Source organism: Littorina saxatilis, linkage group LG11, assembly GCF_037325665.1.
Source record: "Littorina saxatilis isolate snail1 linkage group LG11, US_GU_Lsax_2.0, whole genome shotgun sequence".
Lineage (NCBI taxonomy): Eukaryota > Metazoa > Mollusca > Gastropoda > Littorinimorpha > Littorinidae > Littorina > Littorina saxatilis.
This window is the reverse complement of record NC_090255.1, coordinates 19,973,719-19,996,286: the sequence shown is the minus strand read 5'-3', so window position 1 is coordinate 19,996,286 and position 22,568 is coordinate 19,973,719. Positions and strand designations below refer to the sequence as shown.

Here is a 22,568-nt window from a genome sequence, read left to right as displayed (position 1 = left end):
TTCTGTTCTGTTTACACAGTTCTCATCTTAATTAAATTTGTATTGAGTGCACAGAATGTCAGCGCTAGAGCACAGATTGGAACCATGGTTGCTTTGTGATTACAGGCCTGTTGGTGAGCTTTCATGGCAGTATTCGACAGGCCTTGTTGCCCCAGCTAGCTTCCCCACGATTGGCTGTCAGGAAACGTGCCATCCTTGCCATTGGTGAGTTGATTTGCCACAACATTTGTTAACTAATGGTTTGTGAAACTTGATTTATTTTCCTTTCTTAGTCTGAGAGGTTTGCAATGACTAGTGTACAACTCCTGAATGCAGCGCCCCACGAGTTCTCATCAATTTTAGGATCAAGTTAAATGAGAAGAGGCTTTGGCGCATATTTTCTGAAAGGAGGACAAAGTTTGATCAGATTGTTTATGCTTTCTGAGATCAGAGTGTTTATACTTTGTAACTTTTTGATCAGAACCAAAAGTTTTTAAAACACACTTTATTTTTAAGGCACATTGCCTTGTCTAGCAACCTGTCCTTAAACAAATGCTAGACATGTAATCTTCTCTAATGAAGCATACAAATGGAAAGAAAAATTAATGATAATAATAGAAATTAAAAAAAATGCTGAATTCAATCAGAATATAATTTTATTTTATTTTAAATGCACAGAGGGAGAGAGAATTGCATGAAATACATGTGAGAGATATAATGCATTTTGTCTTTGTGCACAGTCAACCTGGGGGAGAGAATTGAATGAATTAGAGGAAAAAAATAAAATGCGTTTTGTATTTGTGCACAGGCCACCTGGTGATGAGCTGCAACGCCCCGCTGTTCCAAGAGCTGATCGAATACCTGCTGGCCGAGCTGAAAACAAACACCTCCACCTCCACCACACGCACCTACATCCAGTGTGTGGGGGCCATCAGGTAATCCTATAATACCTCAGCTTTCTGCTGGTATTTTGGAGGGGGGGTGGGTGCGGGGGAGTGTGTTGGATTATTGTAAGCCATGCTGTCGTCCCATCTCTGGGGTACATGATTTTGGTTGAAACTAAATTTGCTCAAAGTACAAGACAAACAATTAACAGTATGCATAGATGACAGGAACTCAAGCAAAAAAAGCTTATATTACCTGACCAAAACAGTGCATGATTCTAGACATTAGTTTTATGTATAAACGGTGATGTCACACTTCCATTAACTTGCGGAAATTGCTACAACTTGTATGTCCATTTTGGCATGTTTGACGAAGAAAATATATGTTGGCAAAACTTGTGTTATGTGATTCATGCTCTGCTAGCCTTGTGTAATCTGTGTGGCAATCTGTTAAACTTTAGGCTTGACTTGTAAGTGTTTATGGTGTAGTTTGGGGGTGTTAGAGGCAGCTCCGCTTTTGTTCAGGCACAAGTACAACTGGATCTAGGGGGCTGGGTAGCTCAGTTGGTAGAGCACTGGACTTGTTATCCTAGGGTAAGGCGTTCAAATCCAAGCCGGGATGGACACGGGTCAACTTTATGTGCAGGCTCAGAGATGGTATCCCATGTCCCACCCCCGTGTCACCACGGTGGCACTTAAAAGACCTCGGTCATTCATAAATGCAGGTGGCTGATCACACCCAAATACACACACACCTGGGTAGCGGGACTTGTTGCTGCCAGCTTTCCACTGGGAGGAAGCGACCCAGCGATTTGATAAAAAAGTAAATGGAAAAATAACAAATGTATTGCATGTTTCAGTCGGCAGGCGGGCCACAGGTTTGGTGAATACCTGCAGAGCATCGTGCCCCTGGTGGTGAAGTACTGTCAGACTGACGACGACGAGCTACGCGAGTACTGTCTCCAGGCCTTCGAGTCCTTCGTCAGGCGCTGTCCTAAAGAGGTGTCGCCCTTCATTTCAGAGGTATGGTTTTGTTGCTGTTAGCATTTGAGATTGCAGTCATAATGATGTGTGTTCATTGTCCCTGTCCTAAAGAAGTGTTCCCCTTCATTTCAGAGGTAAAGATTTGTTGCTATTAGCATTTGAGATCGCAGTCGTTATGCTGTGCAGACCTGGGAACCCATACGATTTCGCCGTATTTTGTACGCATGATTGTCGAGAATACGCTCAGTACGGTCAGTGGGAAAAAAATACGACGAGAAAAATTCCTAGACTACTTTTCTTCACAGGCCCATCCTGAAGCCGATCCAGTATTTTGGCACATGATTACGTCACTATATTAGCCGCCGTTGAAAAAAATATAATCGGATCGTGTCAATCAATCAAAACAACCAGGCAGACGAAAGTACGGTATTTGGCGAAATCGTTTCCGAGAATAAACAAGTGAAACAAAGAAGAAAAGTGAAAAAGTTAAAAGAAAAATATCACACACACACAATTTGTAACCAACACACACATGGAGTCCCGCCCGGAATAAGCTTTTTTGGGATGATTTACGACTTTTGCGCACATTTCGAGCAGACGAAAACACAACATGGCTGCTCTCGCTCCTCCAACTATCGCGAGACACAAAAAAACGAAATCTCGCGCGCGCGAGATCCTGATACATCCGGTGTTTCTCTGTACGCTTGTCACGACGACTTGTTGACAAACGAAGATTCGCGAAAGAAAGAGAAAAGCGCCGAGTCTTGAGTAGAGAGCTAATAAAGTACCGGTAATCGCTAATCGAGCGAAATGAAAATCCGCGGCGACTTCCATTAGTTGAATGCTATTCAAGTTTAGGTAACGTTTCAGCCGCATCTTTTTATAAGCCGCAATGCGATTTTTTTTTTAAAAAGTCGCGGCTTGTAGTCCGTCAAATACGGTACAGTTTTTGGCTCACGTAAGTGTAGCCTATGCGATGATAAACTTTGTCTGTCTGTGCGTGCGTGCGTGCGTGCGTGCGTGTGTGTGTGTGTGTGTGATAGAAACTTTAACATTTCCGAGTCTATGGATTACGTCAGTCTCGGTCAAAAGTGTTTGACGTGTGTGATAGAAACAATTTGAAGACGTCACATTATGACGTAAGAGGGTTAGACGTCACGCAAAGGAATTACTGAACGTCTCGGTCATTGTTATTGTGAGCGGGCCGAGACTACTTGGCAGATCCAGGGTCTCGCTTTCTTGCACAGTTTCACCTATGCTTACCGTGTGTGTGTGTGTGTGTGTGTGTGTGTGTGTGTGTGTGTGTGTGTGTGTGTGTGTGTGTATGTGTGACGGAGTGATTGAGTTTGTGTTACTGTTTGTCGATTTCTTACGTGAGCCTTGAAGGCTTCGCCTCTTGTTGTCAGTAAACATTGAAAAAAGCATTTGTTTTTAATGTATAGGTAAACTTAATGTGACGGACGCGCATGAGGCATGTTTTAATCATGGATGTGCAAACGCTGTGTGGAGTACGCTCATTTTTTTGAAAATACTCCAAGTTTGTTTGAGAATACCAGTGATGTTCCTAGGACTGGAGGGCAACAGAACAAAATGTCCTAAATCAAAAAACTAATAGGACGTTATGTCCTGACTACAAAAAAACAATAGGACATTCAGATCAAGCGAACCAATCATGGCACCTAACCTTTTTAGATGACTGAGAATAAAGGCAAATAAAAACTGAACAGTTCCAAATTTATTTTAATATTTTAAATGCAACAGTGTTCAGTAGGGTGATCTTTCACACACACACACACACACACACACACACAAACACACACACACACACACACACACACACACACACACACACACACACACACACACACACACACACACACACACACACACACACTATGCTTCAGAATTAATGTTACAAATGACAAGTGATCTTTCACACACTTCAGAATGTCACACGTACGTGATCATTTTCAGTGAGCTTGAACAGCTTTCTATCCTTCTTTAACTTCCATCTGCAAACAATGTCAAAAAGGTATTGATCATCCCTCTCCTTCTCCCCCTCTATCTTCTGCTTCAACAACATGTTCTGTGTCTCAGTGAGCAGGCGGTTTATCTTCGCGGTCAAGATATTGTTCTGGGCACTGAAGCCTCTTTCCACATCAGCTGTATGGACTGGCAAGACGAGTGCCATTTCCGCAAGCTTCATGAGGTGTGGGAAGGGAGCTCCGTGGAACTTAGCAATCAGCTGCCACAGAGAAACAAAACTGTCCCTGGGGTATCCCTGCGATATGACAGTTTTTTTTAGCTTTCGGCGGCATCTTTGCAGAAATGTGGCGGCGGAAGTAAAGTGTCGCTGTCAAAAGTAGCGAGATTTGTGGCTCTTGTAATATTGTTCGGTCGAGAGTTGCGTCCCTTGTGTTATTGTTCGACCGAGAGTGAAAATTGAAGTTCAAGTAGGCCCCGATTCGAACTCGTTTTAACGGGGTTTGATACTTCAGTTTGTACAGATTCTTCTTGCAGTGACCGCTCTAGACGTAATACTATCGGACAATGACCGCTGACTTCGCGATCGGATCGGACATTTGACGGGACAGAGGTGTTTGTAATCGGTCATTTTACAACCAATGACCGACGCCTCAGAACATCACTGGAATACTCAAAGTGCAAAACAGGGGTTCCCAGGTCTGGCTGTGTGTTCATTGTCGAATTCTGTCCAAATTGAAAGGAGTTTTGCTGAGGGAAATCAGAAGAAATAAAACGTGAGACGAAATGATCTCTGAACTTATGTTTGAGAGCTTTGAGTTTATCGTTTTTAGGTTTCATTAAAAGAAGAATAGTATAGCTACCAGAGACTCCTGTCAAATGTGTATAAAGAGTGTTGTGTGGCTGTGCTACATTTGTTTCCTCTTGAATCAGGAACAGACCTTCAACACTTTCTACCCCACCTATGTTGACCAAGTTTTTTTTAGCTGAGACCAGCTGTGCTGCAGCAGGTCACTCTGAATAGTAGTAACTGTGTAGTAACTGTGTATGAACATGTTGGAATGCAGACGTTAAATCGACGTTACAGGAAGCGACTGAAGCTAACAGTCTGATCGGATATATCCGTACCTGGTCAGATAGAGCCATATGAGTGGGTACGGATATATCCGTACCTGGGAGACAATGAGTTAATGTTTTGAAAGCAGATATCATGTTTTTCATTTATATCATTTTCAGTTACTTCAGCCATCGGTTCCAATGAATTTGTTAGTTTTGGAGGATGATTTACAGTGACCTTTCTTCGTTTTCAGATCGCAGAGATCTGCCTGAAGTACATCTGCTACGACCCCAACTACAACTATGATGATGATGAAGAGGCCATGGATACAGAGGCTGACGAAGAAGAGGAAGAGTAAGTGTTGTCTGCTTTGCACAATCAGGCTTGTGTGTGTGTATGCATCTGAGTGTGTGTGTGTCTGTGTCTGTGTGAGTGTCTGTGTGGTGGTGTGAGTGTGTGTGAGAGAGAGAGAGAGCGCAATTCGGTGAGCACAATGTGTTTGAATCAAGGACTACTACTAAAGTAGTCCTTAGTTTGAATATATTTAACACTTTGTACCCCACCATGTTGACCAAGTTTTGTTTAGTCGAGACAAGCTGTGCTGCAGCAGGTCACTCAGAATTGTAGAAACTGTGTATCAACACGCTGTAATGCAAGCGTTAGATCGACGTTACAGGAAGCAACTGAAGCTAACAGTCTGAGCAGAATGAGAGCAGATGCAATGTAGTGAGCAATGTAGTATATCCGTACCTGGTCAGATAGAGCCATATGAGTGGGTACGGATATATCCGTACCTGTGAGATAATGAGTTAATGTACTCAAGCCTAGATCTTTTTTTCACTATGATTTGGGTATTTGATAGTTTAGGTGTGTGTGTGAACCGGCACGGTTGGCCTAGTGGTAAGGCGTCCGCCCTGTGATCGGGAGGTCGTGGGTTCGAACCCCGGCCGGGTCATACCTAAGACTTTAAAATTGGCAATCTAGTGGCTGCTCCGCCTGGCGTCTGGCATTATGGGGTTAGTGCTAGGACTGGTTGGTCCGGTGTCAGAATAATGTGACTGGGTGAGACATGAAGCCTGTGCTGCGACTTCTGTCTTGTGTGTGGCGCACGTTAAATGTCAAAGCAGCACCGCCCTGATATGGCCCTTCGTGGTCGGCTGGGCGTTAAGCAAACAAACAAACCAAACCAAAGGGGTGTGTGTGTGTGTCGGCAGGGGAACGAGAGTTTTGGTGCTGGTATGAAAACAAATATGAGAGCTGCAGGATAACAAAATTGGTTTGTGTCGTTCAGAGGGAGCGATGACGAATACAGTGACGATGACGACATGTCGTGGAAAGTGCGGCGATCAGCGGCAAAGTGTGTGGAAGCAGTGATCAGCACCCGTCACGAAATGCTGCCCGAGTTTTACAGAACTGTTTCCCCTGCCCTGATTGGTCGATTCAAAGGTATGGTTACACTGTGGGGCGTCAGTAGACAGTACAGACCTGTTTACCCTAACGATTTTGGCGTAATTTATTACGATTTTCTGCAAAAAATACGCCATTCCGCTATCCGTGTCAAGACTACGATTTTCATAAATAACAAAAAAGTAAAAAAAAAAATAAAATTTTTTTTTTTTTTATTTTTTTATCAATTCACATGTTTGGCATTGTTTTTTTCAATGGCAAAATGGGGTGAAAAAGCACAGGACTGACCTGAGATCATGTCTGTCTGATGAGACGCTGGAGAGCCTTATTCTAGTGGTGAAGTCTCGCCCTCACTCATTCGGCAAGCGCAAGTACAGTAGAGAAGCGCTTGACACACTGAAAAAGGCCTACTACGAGCAAAAGAAAAAGAAAAAGAATTAGTGATGCATATGCTTTTGATGTGATCTTCTTTGAACTTATGATGACTACAAAAATTGACTGATGTGTTTTGTTTGTGAATGATGGATATAATTATGTGCATGATTGCGTTTCGCAGACACAGTTGTCATGTGCGTTGTAATTGGCGACGAATGCTGGACGATTACTATTTTTGTGCCAGGATTACTATTTTTGGGGCTGAGCATTACTCCAAAACACTTATGGGGGTAAACAGGTCTGACAGTAGGTTTGCTTTGGGGGGAAATTTATTTGAGAAAAAAAAAATCAAGAAAAAAGTTATGGAATGCTTTGTTTTATTACAAAGCACTTAAAAATGAACTTGTTTGTAAAAACTGTTAGGTTGAAAAACAAACAGACTAGAAAACAAGAAACAGGAACTTAAAAAAGAAAGAAAGAAAGAACAAGTCGCGTAAGGTGAAATTACTACATTTAGTCAAGCTGTGGAACTCACAGAATGAAACTGAACGTAGTCCGCCGCTAGTGCAAAAGGCAGTGAAAGTGACGAGCCTGTTTGGCGCGGCAGCGGTTGCGCTGTGCTTCATAGCACGCTTTACTGTACCTCTCTTCGTTTTAACTTTCTGAGCGTGTTTTTAATCCAAACATATCATATCTATATGATTTTGGAATCAGGAACCGACAAGGAATAAGATGAAATAGTTTTTAAATCGATTTCGGAAATTTAATTTTGATCATAATTTTTATATTTTTAATTTTCGGAGATTGTTTTTAATCCAAATATAACATATGTATATGTTTTTGGAATCAGAAAATGACGAAGAATAAGATGAAATTGTTTTTAGATCGTTTAATAAAAAAATAATTTTAATTACAAGTTTCCGATTTTTAATGACCAAACTCACTCATTAGTTTTTAAGCCACCAAGCTGAAATGCAATACCAAACCCCGGCCTTCGTCGAAGATTGCTTTGCCAAAATTTCAATCAATTTAATTGAAAAATGAGGGTGTGACAGTGCCGCCTCAACTTTTACAAAAAGCCGGATATGACGTCATCAAAGGTATTTATCGAAAAAATGAAAAAAACATCCGAGGATATCATACCCAGGAACTCTCGTGTCAAATTTCATAAAGATCGGCCCAGTACACACACACACACACACGCACACACACACACACCACACCCTCGTCTCAATTCCCCCCCTACGTTAAAACATTTAGTCAAAACTTGACTAAATGTAAAAAGCAGCTGGCAGAAGTCTGTCTTGTCATTACAGGGCAACCCCTTGTTTTGAGACCCTACAACTTAAGACTTCCCCCTTTTAAAGACCTTGAGTTTTTTAATGTTTTGTGTTGATTTTAATCTGCCTCCAATTTAGGACTCCCCTAACTCCCCCCCCCCCCCCCCCCCCCTTTTTAATACCCAATTTTCTCAGACATTTTGAGGTCTTAAAAGGGGGGGTTCCACGGTGCAAGTAGTTCAGTAGAGATGATTGTTGTTAGGCTTCTCCATCCAACCCTTTATAAGAGTCTTGTACAGTTGCGTATACTCATGCAGAGCGGATATTCTTTTTCAGAGCGAGAGGAGAACGTGAAGAACGACATTTTCCACGCCTACATCTCCCTCCTGCGTCAAACACGCCCTGTGTCCACATCCAGCTCGGACCCCATGGACATGGAAGAGGGGTAAGCCGACATGCTGGGAATCGACTCATTGAGGAGATAACTCTGTCGGGTTGTTATGGGTTCTGGAAGAGTTGCTTTTTCTTGCAGTGCGGATAATCTGCTCTGTATGCGTACTTTTCAATTAAAACAGCGCTATATTGAGCGGACAGTGCAGAAAGCACGGATCGGAGCTAATTCTCACTGGGATGTCAGTTGTTTGTATGATTTTACTGACAAAGATCGCCGACCATGTGGGGAGACAACACTGCTCGCTTGTGTGTAGCTTGCCATAGTGTTCCCAAAGAAAAGCAGCTCTTTTCCACAACCCATACAAACTTGACCAAGTTATTTCATCTATTGCTTGAAGTGCTGTTCACATGGCTGATTTTCTCACTTATTTTCAACCGATTTTCGTCAGCAAAAAAATCTCTCAGAAGTTGGTAAATCATTGAGGAGTAGGCCATGAGAACATTCTGCCAATTGCTCGAAGTTTCAACTGTCGGGGGGGGGGGGGGGGGGGGGGGGGAGTGTATTTCTTGTCTGATTTTCTCCCTGCATATCAACAGAACCACGCTCTCTCACTCTTTCAGGCCAGTACTAATGCTGCAGACCCAGATCCCGGACATTGTGCGAGCCATCCACAAACAGCTGAAGGAGAAGAGCATCAAGACGCGACAGGGCTGCTTCAGCCTGCTGACAGAACTGGTGCTGGTGCTGCCCGGTGCCCTGTCGGACCACTTCGGTGTCCTGGTGCCTGGCATCCAGTACTCCCTGGGGTAAGCGGTGCTGTGTGTGGGAGTTTTCTGAGCGTGCGTTTGTTTGCTTGCATGTGGATGATTGATTCGGTGTGAATCGCAGGTCTTTTCATTACTAGGGTTGGACTTGATTTTAGTGAGGGTGAATACCTTTGCATGTTGAAGGTTAGCTGTTCTTTCTGCATTTGTTCGTTTCTTTTTTTTCTCTCTCCATTGTTCAAACACACATGCATGTGTGCGCGTAAACATACTCTCTCTGTGTCTTTCTTCCTCTTTCCTCTCTCTCTCTCTCTTCTCACTTGGTTAATCAGTGTGACAAAGTATTCAGTAGTGTTTGCATGTATGGGCCGTCTGTGTCCTTCCGTCTGTGAACCAAAAAGCTTTGGACTGAGGTTTTCTCTGATGTTATTGAACCTAGATCTTTGTGTTGTGTTGTGTTGTGAAACTTTATTTCAGTGCTGGGTGCTAACCCTAATGCCAGTGGTTGTTGTGTCATTACAGGGACAAGAACTCTAGCAGCAACATGAAGATCGACACACTGTCCTTCCTCAACACCCTGCTCATCCACCACCCGCCCTCCGTCTTTCACCCACACATGAAGGTGTTGGTCACGGTCAGTACAACTTTGGTCACGACAGTCAACCAGTTTAGAAGCATTCTTTAGGATAATTTGTGTGTGTGTGTGTGTGTGTGTGTGTGTGTGTGTGTGTGTGTTTTAATTCAGACAACTATGGTGTAGTCAGATAATGTGCAATAAAATCAACTGCATGAAGATGGCATGAGGACTTTGTCTTAAACTTGAGAAATTCAGTGAGCTCTGGTAGTAATGCGAGATTATAGTGATAGAAGTGTTCAGTTGAAACAAGTCGCGTAAGGCGAAAATACAACATTTAGTCAAGCTCAGTCGAACTCACATAATGAAACTGAACGCATTGCATTTTTTCCGCAAGACCGTACACTCGTAGCATCGTCTGTCCACCGCTCGTGGCAAAGGCAGTGAAATTAACAATCCAGAAAAGCGCAGTCGCGGTTGTGCTGAGGAGGATAGCACGCTTTTCTATATCTCTATTCTTTTTAACTCTCTGAACGTGTTTTTAATCCAAACATATCATATCTATATGTTTTTGGAATCAAGAACGGACAAGGAATAAGATGAAATTGTTTTTAAATCGATTTCGGAAATTTAATTTTAATCATAATTTTTCTATTTTTAATTTTCAGAGCTTGTTTTTAATCCAAATATAACATATTTATATGTTTTTGGAATCAGAAAATGATGAAGAAAACGATAAATTTTGGATCGTTTTATAAAAAAGTAATTTTGATTACAATTTTCAGATTTTTAATGACCAAAGTCATTAATTAATTTTTAAGCCTTCAAGCTGAAATGCAATACCAAAGTCCGGCCTTCGTCGAAGATTGCTTTGCCAAAATTTCAATCAATTTGATTGAAAAATGAGGGTGTGACAGTGCCGCCTCAACTTTTACAAAATGCCGGATATGACGTCATCAAAGACATTTATCGAAAAAATGAAAAAAACCGTCTGGGGATATCATACCCAGGAACTCTCATGAAAATTTTCATAAAGATCGGTCCAGTAGTTTACTCTGAATCGCTCTACACGCACAGACACACACACGCGCACACGCACACACACACACACACACACACACCACGACCCTCGTCTCGATTCCCCCTCTATGTTAAAACATTTAGTCAAAACTTGACTAAATGTAATGATAGCTTATAAAGAAAAAGGAAACAAACTGCCAGCTTTTTTTTCAGCAAGGGAAGGTGCTTAATTAAATGACAATGTCTGTTTACCTAAAGAATCCCTCTTATAAAAGGACACCTTCGGCGAACTGACATCTTTTCTAGCTCCACATGTGTCCTCTCTTGACAGGTAGCACTGTAGTTATGCGGTGTCTTTCTTTCAGCCCATAGTGAGCGCAGTGGGGGACCCATTCTACAAGATTACATCAGAAGCTCTGCTGGTCACACAACAACTGGTCAAAGTTCTCAGGCCCTTAGCTGGTGAGTACACTTACAATTTGTTTGATTGCTGTTTACTTTTGACATTTTGAGGGCTTTTAAACTCTTTTACAATCAAACACGTAGGATACAATGACAGGTTTTGTGAAAGTTCAAATGCTATGCCACAAAGACATTATCAATCAATCAATATGAGGCTTATATCGCGCGTATTCCGTGGGTACAGTTCTAAGCGCAAAGATTTTTATTTTTTAATTTTTTATTTTTATGCAATTTATATCGCGCACATATTCAAGGCGCAGGGATTTATTTATGCCGTGTGAGATGGAATTTTTTTTACACAATACATCACGCATTCACATCGGCCAGCAGATCGCAGCCATTTCGGCGCATATCCGACTTTTCACGGCTTATTATTCCAAGTCACACGGGTATTTTGGTGGACATTTTTATCTATGCCTATACAATTTTGCCAGGAAAGACCCTTTTGTCAATCGTGGGATCTTTAACGTGCACACCCCAATGTAGTGTACACAATACAACTTCATCCCAATAAATAATGTTTATCAACTACCCTGTTACATGAGTAAGTGCTCTTGGTTCATTATTCTTACAATGCCCCCTATTTTACAACAACAAAATTAATCCCAAAAAAATGCACATATCTAAACTAACAGGGCATAGATTTAAATCAAATTTAAGAAATTGAGAAAAACAGACTTTAATGTTGCAAACGATCAGACATTATCTATTATGATTTTGACGGTCTACACAGGAAGGCAGGTATCTTAACTATGTTGAAACGTTGTTTTCCCAGGTGTGCCAAAGACGAAATTTGACTACAAGCCGTACGTGAAAGACCTCTACAGCTGTACCATCAAGCGACTCAAGGCGGCGGACATTGACCAGGAGGTGAAGGAACGAGCCATCTCCTGCATGTGAGTGCACACCGTATTTCCTGCTGCTAATAATAATAAAGAATGCTTTATGTCCTACAGGCTAAATATTTCGCCTCTTAAGGACTAGATATAAGTTATATGATAACTCGAGTTTTACGCCCTCACCGCTTTTGATGAGATACACAAGTGTATGCGTGTTTCGGTGGTATCAGCCATCTGCACTTATGGCAGAATGACCGAGGTCTTTTACATGCCACTGTGGTGACACAGGGGTGAGACATGGCTACCCTCTCTGGGTCTGCACATAAAGTTGAAACCGTGTCTGTCCCGGCCCGGAGTCGAACCTGCGACCTTAGGTCCAGTGCTCTACAAACTGAGTTAACCGTGCCCCCCCCCTTTCCTGCTGCTACAGTGGAACTCCGTTTTTAAGACCTCCAAAACTCTGAGAAAATCGGGTCTTAATTAAAAAGGAGGGGACTTAAATTGGGGGTTAATTTACAGAGGTTATGAAGAGAGCGTCTGAAAAACCAAGGTCTTGAAAGGGAAGGAGTCTTAAATATAGGGTCTTAAAATGGGGGTTCCCCTGTACAGAGCACTAAGAGTTACATGCGGAAAACACTGTGACAAGTGAAAATGGTTTTGCCAAAGTGAAGTGAAAGAAATTGTGGCTTCAAACGATTTGAAAGCACATGAAAATACTTTCTAAGCTTCCTTGTATGACTAAGTCATTGCCACTTTAGTTTGAAGTTAGACTTTGACCATTCTTTTTCAGTGTTTACTTGATTGAATGTCATCACAGGAGTTTGTATGACCCGCCGCATTTATATGAATAAATACACATTAAAAAAACAAAGTCAGTCCTCTAACACATTTTTGACATGAAAGTATCATTGTTTCTTGTTTCTTTGCTATGGGTATCTTTGTTTTTTATGAGACTTTTTAAAAAATGTGATTCCTAATTCAGGGGGCAGATAATCACAAACCTGGGTGACTCGCTGACCACTGAGCTGTCAGAGTGCCTGCCCCTGTTCTTGGAGCGACTAAAGAACGAGATCACTCGTCTGACCACAGTCAAGGCGCTCACAATGATCGCAAGGTAAAAAATCTGTTCTAGGTAAAAGAGCTAACTTGAATATATACTCTCCTCAAATTAAGTAATGTTAACAATGTTGTAGTGTTCCGTTTGTCTTTATGTTTATGCGCCACCAATGTCATTTCTCAGATTTTAGATCTTCTTCTTCTTCTGGGTTCGTGGGCTGAAACTCCCACGTACACTCGTGTTTTTTGCACGAGTGGAATTTTACGTGTATGACTGTGTTTTACCCCGCCATTTAGGCAGCCAAACGCCGTTTTCGGAGGAAGCATGCTGGGTATTTTCGTGTTTCTATAACCCATCGAACTCTGACATGGATTACAGGATCTTTTTCGTGCGCACTTGGTCTTGTGCTTGCGTGTACACACGGGGGGTGTTCGGACACCGAGGAGAGTCTGCACACAAAGTTGACTCTGAGAAAGAAATCTCTCGCCGAACGTGGGGTCGAACTCACGCTGACAGCGCCCAACTGGATACAAATCCAGCGCGCTACCGACTGAGCTACATCCCCGCCCACAGATTTTAGATAATAAAGTTCATTTGTTTGATTTGATTTGATTTTAAGATACTCTTCTCAGTCAATTTGAAGTGAACGGAAAAAAATCTTTTGAGGTAGCAGATGAATTGTGCAACAGAGCGAGAGAAGAAGAGAATGTTGAGCAGTAAGAGGACAGAGAGAATGAGAGAGTCGATGGCAATGCTTACATGCATGTGTTTGTGTATGTGCGGAGATGAAAACGTTTACCCTGTTACTCTCTCAGGGCAAGCTAAAATGAAGATTGTTTCACTTTTCAGTTTCCAGATTTATACAGAGGAATAAAGAAACAAACTGCATATGTTTTAGGGGTAATAGTATTTCATTTACATGGGTGGGATTCTTCCGGTATATGCCGAAAATCCGGATTCGATTATGGCCTTTTTTCTCTCTCTTTTTGTTTTTTGTTTTTGTTGTTGTTGTGTGGTTTGGTTCAGGATTCATGACATATTTCAGTCCCACCCATGCATTTACACGTGTATGCAAAAGTAGACATATTTGATTTCTGATTCTGATGGCTTTTGTGTTGATTACAGCTCCCCTTTGAAGGTGGACATCCGCCCCATTCTGGTGAGATGAATTCTATTTACCTGTGCAAATGAATAACAGTTGAATTCTGTACATATCATACCTCGAGTAGACGCCACATTTTGTCAATGTCAACAGTCATTTCTATTGGGAAGCTTTCATTGAAATGTAACAGAAGAGAATGTGAAATTTATGTTTAGCAAATTGTGGCAATAATCCCCATGTGAGGTTCACCGTCCCCACTGAGTGAATCACAAGCGGTCGCTCGTCTTTCAGAATGTGTCGTCTTTTCCACAGGGTTAATTCAGGACTATGCCCAAATTGTAAGTGATGGGTGAGAGTTTTGATAAAGAACTTTGTTCCATCGTGAGTGGTGTTTCAAGGTTGTTTATTTAGAGAGTAAAGACAATGTCCTTTTTGTGTGCAGACGGAAGGTGTTCCAATTCTAGCGTCTTTCCTGAGGAAAAACCAGCGCGCTCTCAAACTGTCAACCCTACAGTGTCTGGATGTTCTGGTTCAAAACTACGGTAAGTTTGACTTTCATGTAAATTTTATGCTTCCTTGCCATCTGTTGTCACTGCTTCCTGAAGTGATAGTATCGGTGTCTAAATTATTTCTTGTTTCTTTTTATTTATTTATTTATATTTTTTCTTATGGGGGGGGGGGGGGGGGGGGGGGGGGGGGGGGGTGTGCATACAAACTGTGACAGGATCTGACTGTAGTGTATCCTTATCCAAGTTTTCATACTTACTTACAATCATACGACAACCAAAGAGGGAAGCAAGATGTCTCTTCTTGACCCTTATAAAAGTCTGAAAAAATCATGTCTTAAAAAAACAGGGAATCTTAAAATGGAGGTCAATTTACAGAGGTTATGAACATAGAATCATACCGGCACGGTTGGCCTAGTGGTAAGGCGTCCGCCCCGTGATCGGGAGGTCGTGGGTTCGAACCCCGGCCGGGTCATACCTAAGACTTAAAAATTGGCAATCTAGTGGCTGCTCCGCCTGGCGTCTGGCATTATGGGGTTAGTGCTTGGACTGGTTGGTCCGGTGTCAGAATACTGTGACTGGGTGAGACATGAAGCCTGTGCTGCGACTTCTGTCTTGTGTGTGGCGCACGTTATATGTCAAAGCAGCACCGCCCGGATATGGCCCTTCGTGGTCGGCTGGGCGTTAAGCAAACAAACAAACAAACAAACAAACATAGATTGATAGAATGTGAAAAAGTAAGGTCTTACAAGGAAGGACGACCCCCTGGATTTTGACTTCTTTTTCTTCTTCTTCTGCGTTCGTGGGCTGAAACTCCCACGTACACTCGTGTTTTTTTGCACGAGTGGAATTTTACGTGTATGACCGTTTTTTACCCCGCCATTTAGGCAGCCATACGCCGTTTTCGGAGGAAGCATGCTGGGTATTTTCGTGTTTCTATAACCCACCGAACTCTGACATGGATTACAGGATCTTTTTCGTGCGCACTTGGTCTTGTGCTTGCGTGTACACACGGGGGTGTTCGGACACCGAGGAGAGTCTGCACACAAAGTTGACTCTGAGAAATAAATTTCTCGCCGAACGTGGGGACGAACTCACGCTGACAGCGGCCAACTGGATACAAATCCAGCGCGCTACCGACTGAGCTACATCCCCGCCCCGAATTTTGACTTCAAAAGGTTGGCATCTACGAAGTCTTAAATTGGGGGTTACACTAAATTGTGAATTTTGCTGAACAGTTTGTTTGTGTGTACTTACAGGAACCAGCCTGACACCCAGCATGATCAACGACACGATGAAGGAAATGCCGCCGCTCATCAGCGAGAACGACCTGCACGTCTCTCAGGTGTGAACGCTGTCTTCTATTTAGTCTGCTCTTCACGATCAGGCGTGAGATTTGTCTTTCTCTTAGAGAAATTCCTCCTCATGGTACTCATGTTTGGATAAAAAGTTGGACATGTTTAATTTGTTCATTGTGAAGCAGCAGTACAAAAGAGAGAAAAATCAGTGGTTTTGGTAATGACTTTAAATGGCTGTTTTTCTCATTTAACTTTCTAATTTTACATCTTTGTCCAGTAGCTGAAGAGACAACATTTGTGATTGAAGAGATTTTGCACTGCTGCGATCCACACTTTCTAGTTTCTATGACTATGGTCTTGCATGTCTTTGAGTACAAGAATCAACAAGTCGCGTGAGGCGAAATTACTACATTTAGTCAAGCTGTGGAACTCACAGAATGAAACTGAACGCACTGCATTTTTTCACAATGACCGTAGTCCGCCGCTAGTGCAAAAGGCAGTGAAAGTGACGAGCCTGTGCATGTTTAGCGCGGTTGCGCTGTGCTGCATAGCACGCTTTACTGTACCTCTCTTCGTTTTAACTTTCTGAGCGTGTTTTTAATCCAAAACATATCATATCTATATGTTTTTGGAATCAGGAATCAACAAGGAATAAGATGAAATTGTTTTTAAAACGATATCGGAAATTTAATTTTAATCATAATTTTTATATTTTTAATTTTCAGAGCTTGTTTTTAATCCGAATATAACATATTTATATGTTTTTGGAATCAGAACATGATGAAGAATAAAATAAAAGTAATTTTGGATCGTTTTATAAAAAAATAATTTTAATTACAATTTTCAGATTTTTAATGACCAAAGTCATTAATTAATTTTTAAGTCTCCATGCTGAAATGCAATACCGAAGTCCGGCCTTCGTCGAAGATTGCTTGGCCAAAATTTCAATCAATTTGATTGAAAAATGAAGGTGTGACAGTGCCGCCTCAACTTTTACAAAAAGCCGGATATGACGTCATCAAAGACATTTATCGAAAAAATGAAAAAAAACGTCTGGGGATATCATACCCAGGAACTCTCATGTAAAATTTCATAAAGATCGGTCCAGTAGTTTACTCTGAATCGCTCTATACACACACACATACGCACAGACACACACACACACACATACACCACGACCCTCGTCTCAATTCCCCCCCTCTGTTGTTTTTGTTTTGTTTTGTTTTTTTCACCCTCTATGTTAAAACATTTAGTCATAACTTGACTAAATGTAAAAAAGATGAATTGTTGATTATTGGCACATTTAATTATTGACAAAACAAAAGGTTACATTTATGTTAATGTAACGTTTTTTGTCAATAATTAAACATTCCAATAACCCACCATTCTTGTTCTTTTATTCTGAATTTTGGAACGTTAATAGTCCATCTGTTTTTGAGTCACTTGAGAAAAAGTGACTCTATGTAATCGGTCAGTGTTAGTCTGTCCGGCCGGCCGGCCGTCCGTAGACACCACCTTAACGTTGGACTTTTCTCGGAAACTATCAAAGCGATCGGGCTCATATTTTGTTTAGTCGTGACCTCCAATGACCTCTACACTTTAACGATGGTTTCGTTGACCTTTGACCTTTTTCAAGGTCACAGGTCAGCGTCAAAGGAAAAATTAGACATTTTATATCTTTTCTCGGAAACTATCAAAGCGATCGGGCTCATATTTTGTTTAGTCGTGACCTCCAATGACCTCTACACTTTAACGATGGTTTCGTTGACCTTTGACCTTTTTCAAGGTCACAGGTCAGCGTCAAAGGAAAAATTAAGACATTTTATATCTTTGACAAAGTTCATCGGATGTGATTGAAACTTTGTAGGATTATTCTTTACATCAAAGTATTTACATCTGTAGCCTTTTACGAACGTTATCAGAAAAACAAGGGAGATAACTAGCCTTTTCTGTTCGGCAACACACAACTTAACGTTGGGCTTTTCTCGGAAACTATAAAAGTGACCGGGCTCAAATTTTATGTGAACGTGACTCATTGTGTTGTGAATAGCAATTTCTTCCTGTCCATCTGATGCCTCATATAATATTCAGAACTGCGAAAGTGACTCGATCGAGCGTTTGCTCTTCTTGTTGGATCTGAGAACCATAGTCAAATCAGTGGTTGAAATGATGATTGTACACTGCCGCTTTTCACACTTGCCCTTGTTGTCCCACAGTTGACGTTGAACCTGCTGACGTCGCTGAGCAACATCCCCACAGCCAACATGTCCACCATCTCCACTGAGATCCTGCCGCAGATCCTGCTGCTGGTGCAGTCGCCGTTGCTGCAAGGCGGAGCGCTGCAGGCCTTGCTGGACTTGCTGCAATCCGTGGTGGGGCTGGGGCTGCCCAAACTCGGCTTCAGGGACCTCATCACCGTGAGTGTTGACTACCACCTCAATTTGTTGGTGTTTGCTGTACAGCAGAACCCCCTGTTTACCACTTTGGAAAAACCTTGAAAATTAGGTCGTAAAAAGGGGCGGTCTTAAAAGGGGGGTTTGAGTTTTTGGCCGGGCGGTCATGAATTTGGTTGCAGTGTATGTACTGTCATGTTTACACACAAACACACAGTTGCCGTTTACTGTCATATCAAAACACACACACACACACCCAAACACATTACAGCAGAACAACTTGAACTCAAATTTCAAAGAAAATTTACTCATGGCGTAATGCTCGCTCCCTGCTGAGTGAAGCACATTTAACATTGTGGCGCAACCAGTAAAATCCGAATGTCCTAACTCGATAGAAAGCATAACGACTTTTCTCCCGAATCATCTTTCCGCTCATATGAATGATTCGTCGCCTTGCATCGCTAAACTTGACCACGATCGTTGAGGTCTTCGTACAGGCTCCTCTCTTTGCGTACTTTCGCTTCGCTATCCTTCTCACCATCTAGATAACACCGAGTCATTATCCTTGACGACACACAGGATTTTCGTATTCCCGACTCCCAAGGAAGTCGCAGCGGATTGCCATTTCGCTCGATTAGCGATTACTTTATTAGCTCTCTACTCAAGAGTCGGCGCTTTTCTTTTTCTTTCCTTCGTTTGTCAACAAGACAGTCGTCGTGACAAGATAGCGTGCAGAAAAAACCCAGATGTATCAGGATCTCGCGCGCGCGAGATTTCGTTTTTATTTCTTCTCGCGATAGTTGGAGGAGCGAGAGCCGCCATGTTGTGTTTTTGTCTGCTCGAAATATGCGCAAAAGTCGTAAATTATCCCAAAAAGCTCGGTCGTAAGTCGCGTTTTGTGTCATTATCCTTGACGATACACAGGATTTGCGTCTTCCCGACTCCTAAGGAAGTCGCCGCGGATTCTATCGTGCGCGAGATTTAGTTTTTTTTTCGTCTCGCGATAGTTTGAGGAGCAAGAGCCGCCATTGTATTGTTTTCGTCTGCTCGACTACAAATGCGCGAAAGTCGTAATTCATCCCCAAAAGCTCGGTCGTAAGTCGCGTTTTGGGGTGAGTCGTTCACTGGGGGTTCATTATATAGTAGAATGCATCCGTGGTAGCAAAATCGGTCGTAAAAAGGGGGTGGTCGTAAACAGGGGGGTCGCTAAGGGGGGAGTTCTACTGTATCTTGTTGTCCTTGGGGAGTTTCCCTCAAGCAAATTCGGGCTGCTATCCCAGTGATTGCGCTAGTATTTTTTCAAACTGGTACGCAAACTTTTATAATGCAAACAGTCCAGAAAAAAACGGTAGGCTGGTCATTGGAACCAGTAATTAAGAGTCCAACTCAGAGTACTGTTTTTTTGTTTTACTGGCAAAAAACACCCGGTAGTTCTAAAAATCAACCGGTAGGTCATACCGGCAGCCAATTTTGTTCCGGTTATTTCTCGTTTCAACCGGTAAAACACCGGTAATTGCTGGTTAACGCCAAGTATCCCTGGGAATAGCATGCAGCGATAGGATTGCATCACCCATTTTTGAGTCACTTGAGAAAAAGTGAATCTATGTAATCGGTCAGTGTTAGTCTGTCCGGCCGGACGGCCGTAGACACCACCTTAACGTTGGACTTTTCTCGGAAAGTATCAAAGCGATCGGGCTCATATTTTGTTTAGTCGTGACCTCCAATGACCTCTACACTTTAACGATGGTTTCGTTGACCTTTGACCTTTTTCAAGGTCACAGGTCAGCGTCAAAGGAAAAATTAGACATTTTATATCTTTTCTCGGAAACTATCAAAGCGATCGGGCTCATATTTTGTTTAGTCGTGACCTCCAATGACCTCTACACTTTAACGATGGTTTCATTGACCTTTGACCTTTTTCAAGGTCACAGGTCAGCGTCAAAGGAAAAATTAGACATTTTATATCTTTGACAAAGTTCATCGGATGTGATTGAAACTTTGTAGGATTATTCTTTACATCAAAGTATTTACATCTGTAGCCTTTTACGAACGTTATCAGAAAAACAAGGGAGATAACTAGCCTTTTCTGTTCGGCAACACACAACTTAACGTTGGGCTTTTCTCGGAAACTATAAAAGTGACCGGGCTCAAATTTTATGTGAACGTGACTCATTGTGTTGTGAATAGCAATTTCTTCCTGTCCATCTGATGCCTCATATAATATTCAGAACTGCGAAAGTGACTCGATCGAGCGTTTGCTCTTCTTGTTTTCTTTTTCCTGCATGCGTGTATTTGTGTTTTCCAAGGCATGAGACTTTCGCTGTGACTTTGGGATCTTTTCGTACGTATGCGTGCATACAGGAGCGTTCCGACACAGAGGAGAGTCTGCATAAAATTGACTCTGGGAAATAACTTCCTTGCCAAACGTGGGGGTTGAACCCACGCCGAGAGCGACAACTGGTTTCAAAGCCATCGCCACTACTGATTGACCTATCTCCTCACCCCACACCCTCATACTAAGTCTTAGTTTTTATACATCCATGCTTCCATGACTAACATGACTTGTTTTAAATCACAAGTAAAATTACACTCGGCAAGAATTGTTCTCATCTGAGTCTTCAAAAGGGTTCATTTCGTGAATTAACTACTCGGGCTTCAGTGCGTGAGATGCGGTTAGAAAAAAGAAGACCTGATTGACAAGTCTCTAAATTTCAGAAAAGTGTTGTTATACTTATGGTAAGGGTTTTCTGTAGATGGAGAGGTGTCCCATGTGTTTCAATGAGCGCTTCTGGGGTGATAACACAAGACAACTCCTGTGATCTTGCCGCGAGGTGGCGCCAGTTACCAGCCGAAAGAAAGAAGAGGCAGAACCGACCATTGTCTGTTTACCGTATAAAATGCACGACTTACACACGAACTGTTACCAAACCGTTATGCTATTTGGGACCAATGCAAGTTTTTTTTCCTGTCTCTTGTGATCTTGCCGCGAGGTGGCGCCAGTTACCAGCCGAAAGAAAGAGGGGGCATAACCTCACCAGAACCGCCCATTGGACACAATGTGAGTGTATTGTAATGGTGTTTGTTTCAGATGTTGATAACACCCATCTACAATCCTTCATCAGCCCCGGCAATGACTGTCACCTCCCCCTCCATACACAGACAAGTGAGTTGTTGTTTTGTGTGCCTTTTTTGGTCCTATTCCTAACTGTTATGACTTGTCTTGCTGGGGGTACCTGGCTTTTCTAGGCCTTCTCTGGTCCAATAGAGGTTTAGGTTTGCGTCTTTGATATATTGTCTCTCTCTGCCTTAACTCTCTTGTCCAACTATCATCCCATCGGTCCATTTTTTGAGTCACTTGAGAAAAAGTGACTCTATGTAATCGGTCAGTGTTAGTCTGTCCGGCTGGCCGGCCGGCCGGCCGTCCGTAGACACCACCTTAACGTTGGACTTTTCTCGGAAACTATCAAAGCGATCGGGCTCATATTTTGTTTAGTCGTGACCTCCAATGACCTCTACACTTTAACGATGGTTTCGTTGACCTTTGACCTTTTTCAAGGTCACAGGTCAGCGTCAAAGGAAAAATTAGACATTTTATATCTTTGACAAACTTTTCTCGGAAACTATCAAAGCGATCGGGCTCATATTTTGTTTAGTCGTGACCTCCAATGACCTCTACACTTTAACGATGGTTTCGTTGACCTTTGACCTTTTTCAAGGTCACAGGTCAGCATCAAAGGAAAAATTAGACATTTTATATCTTTGACAAAGTTCATCGGATGTGATTGAAACTTTGTAGGATTATTCTTTACATCAAAGTATTTACATCTGTAGCCTTTTACGAACGTTATCAGAAAAACAAGGGAGATAACTAGCCTTTTCTGTTCGGCAACACACAACTTAACGTTGGGCTTTTCTCGGAAACTATAAAAGTGACCGGGCTCAAATTTTATGTGAACGTGACTCATTGTGTTGTGTATAGCAATTTCTTCCTGTCCATCTGATGCCTCATATAATATTCAGAACTGCGAAAGTGACTCGATCGAGCGTTTGCTCTTCTTGTTTTTTTTTTAACAAATATTTTAATGACCATGAGCTAGAATAAGCGTGTGATCACAGAAATAAAAGCTTGTTCTTGTGTTTATGTGTATGTGTGTGTGTGTGTGTATGTGTGTGTGTGTGTGTGGGGGTGCGTATGTGTGTGTGTGTGTGC

At 42.2% G+C, this 22,568-nt stretch overlaps 1 protein-coding gene and 1 long non-coding RNA gene across 3 annotated transcripts in view; one reads left to right on the top strand and one right to left on the bottom strand.

The window, feature by feature from the left end:
* Positions 1-22,568, bottom strand: part of LOC138979973 (uncharacterized) — a 326,270-nt gene that overhangs the window by 31,344 nt on the left and 272,358 nt on the right. The window lies entirely within an intron of this gene.
* Positions 1-22,568, top strand: part of LOC138979966 (cullin-associated NEDD8-dissociated protein 1-like) — a 47,846-nt gene that overhangs the window by 7,274 nt on the left and 18,004 nt on the right. For both annotated transcript variants that reach the window (XM_070352731.1, XM_070352730.1), the window contains exons 7-22: positions 106-204; positions 788-914; positions 1,724-1,886; positions 5,141-5,241; positions 6,179-6,333; positions 8,286-8,394; positions 8,964-9,149; positions 9,630-9,741; positions 11,067-11,163; positions 11,939-12,059; positions 12,985-13,116; positions 14,185-14,218; positions 14,604-14,703; positions 15,927-16,012; positions 18,182-18,382; positions 21,447-21,521. In XM_070352731.1, coding sequence (XP_070208832.1) covers positions 106-204; positions 788-914; positions 1,724-1,886; positions 5,141-5,241; positions 6,179-6,333; positions 8,286-8,394; positions 8,964-9,149; positions 9,630-9,741; positions 11,067-11,163; positions 11,939-12,059; positions 12,985-13,116; positions 14,185-14,218; positions 14,604-14,703; positions 15,927-16,012; positions 18,182-18,382; positions 21,447-21,521 — 1,898 coding nt within the window. The remainder of the gene's footprint in view (positions 1-105; positions 205-787; positions 915-1,723; positions 1,887-5,140; positions 5,242-6,178; positions 6,334-8,285; positions 8,395-8,963; positions 9,150-9,629; positions 9,742-11,066; positions 11,164-11,938; positions 12,060-12,984; positions 13,117-14,184; positions 14,219-14,603; positions 14,704-15,926; positions 16,013-18,181; positions 18,383-21,446; positions 21,522-22,568) is intronic.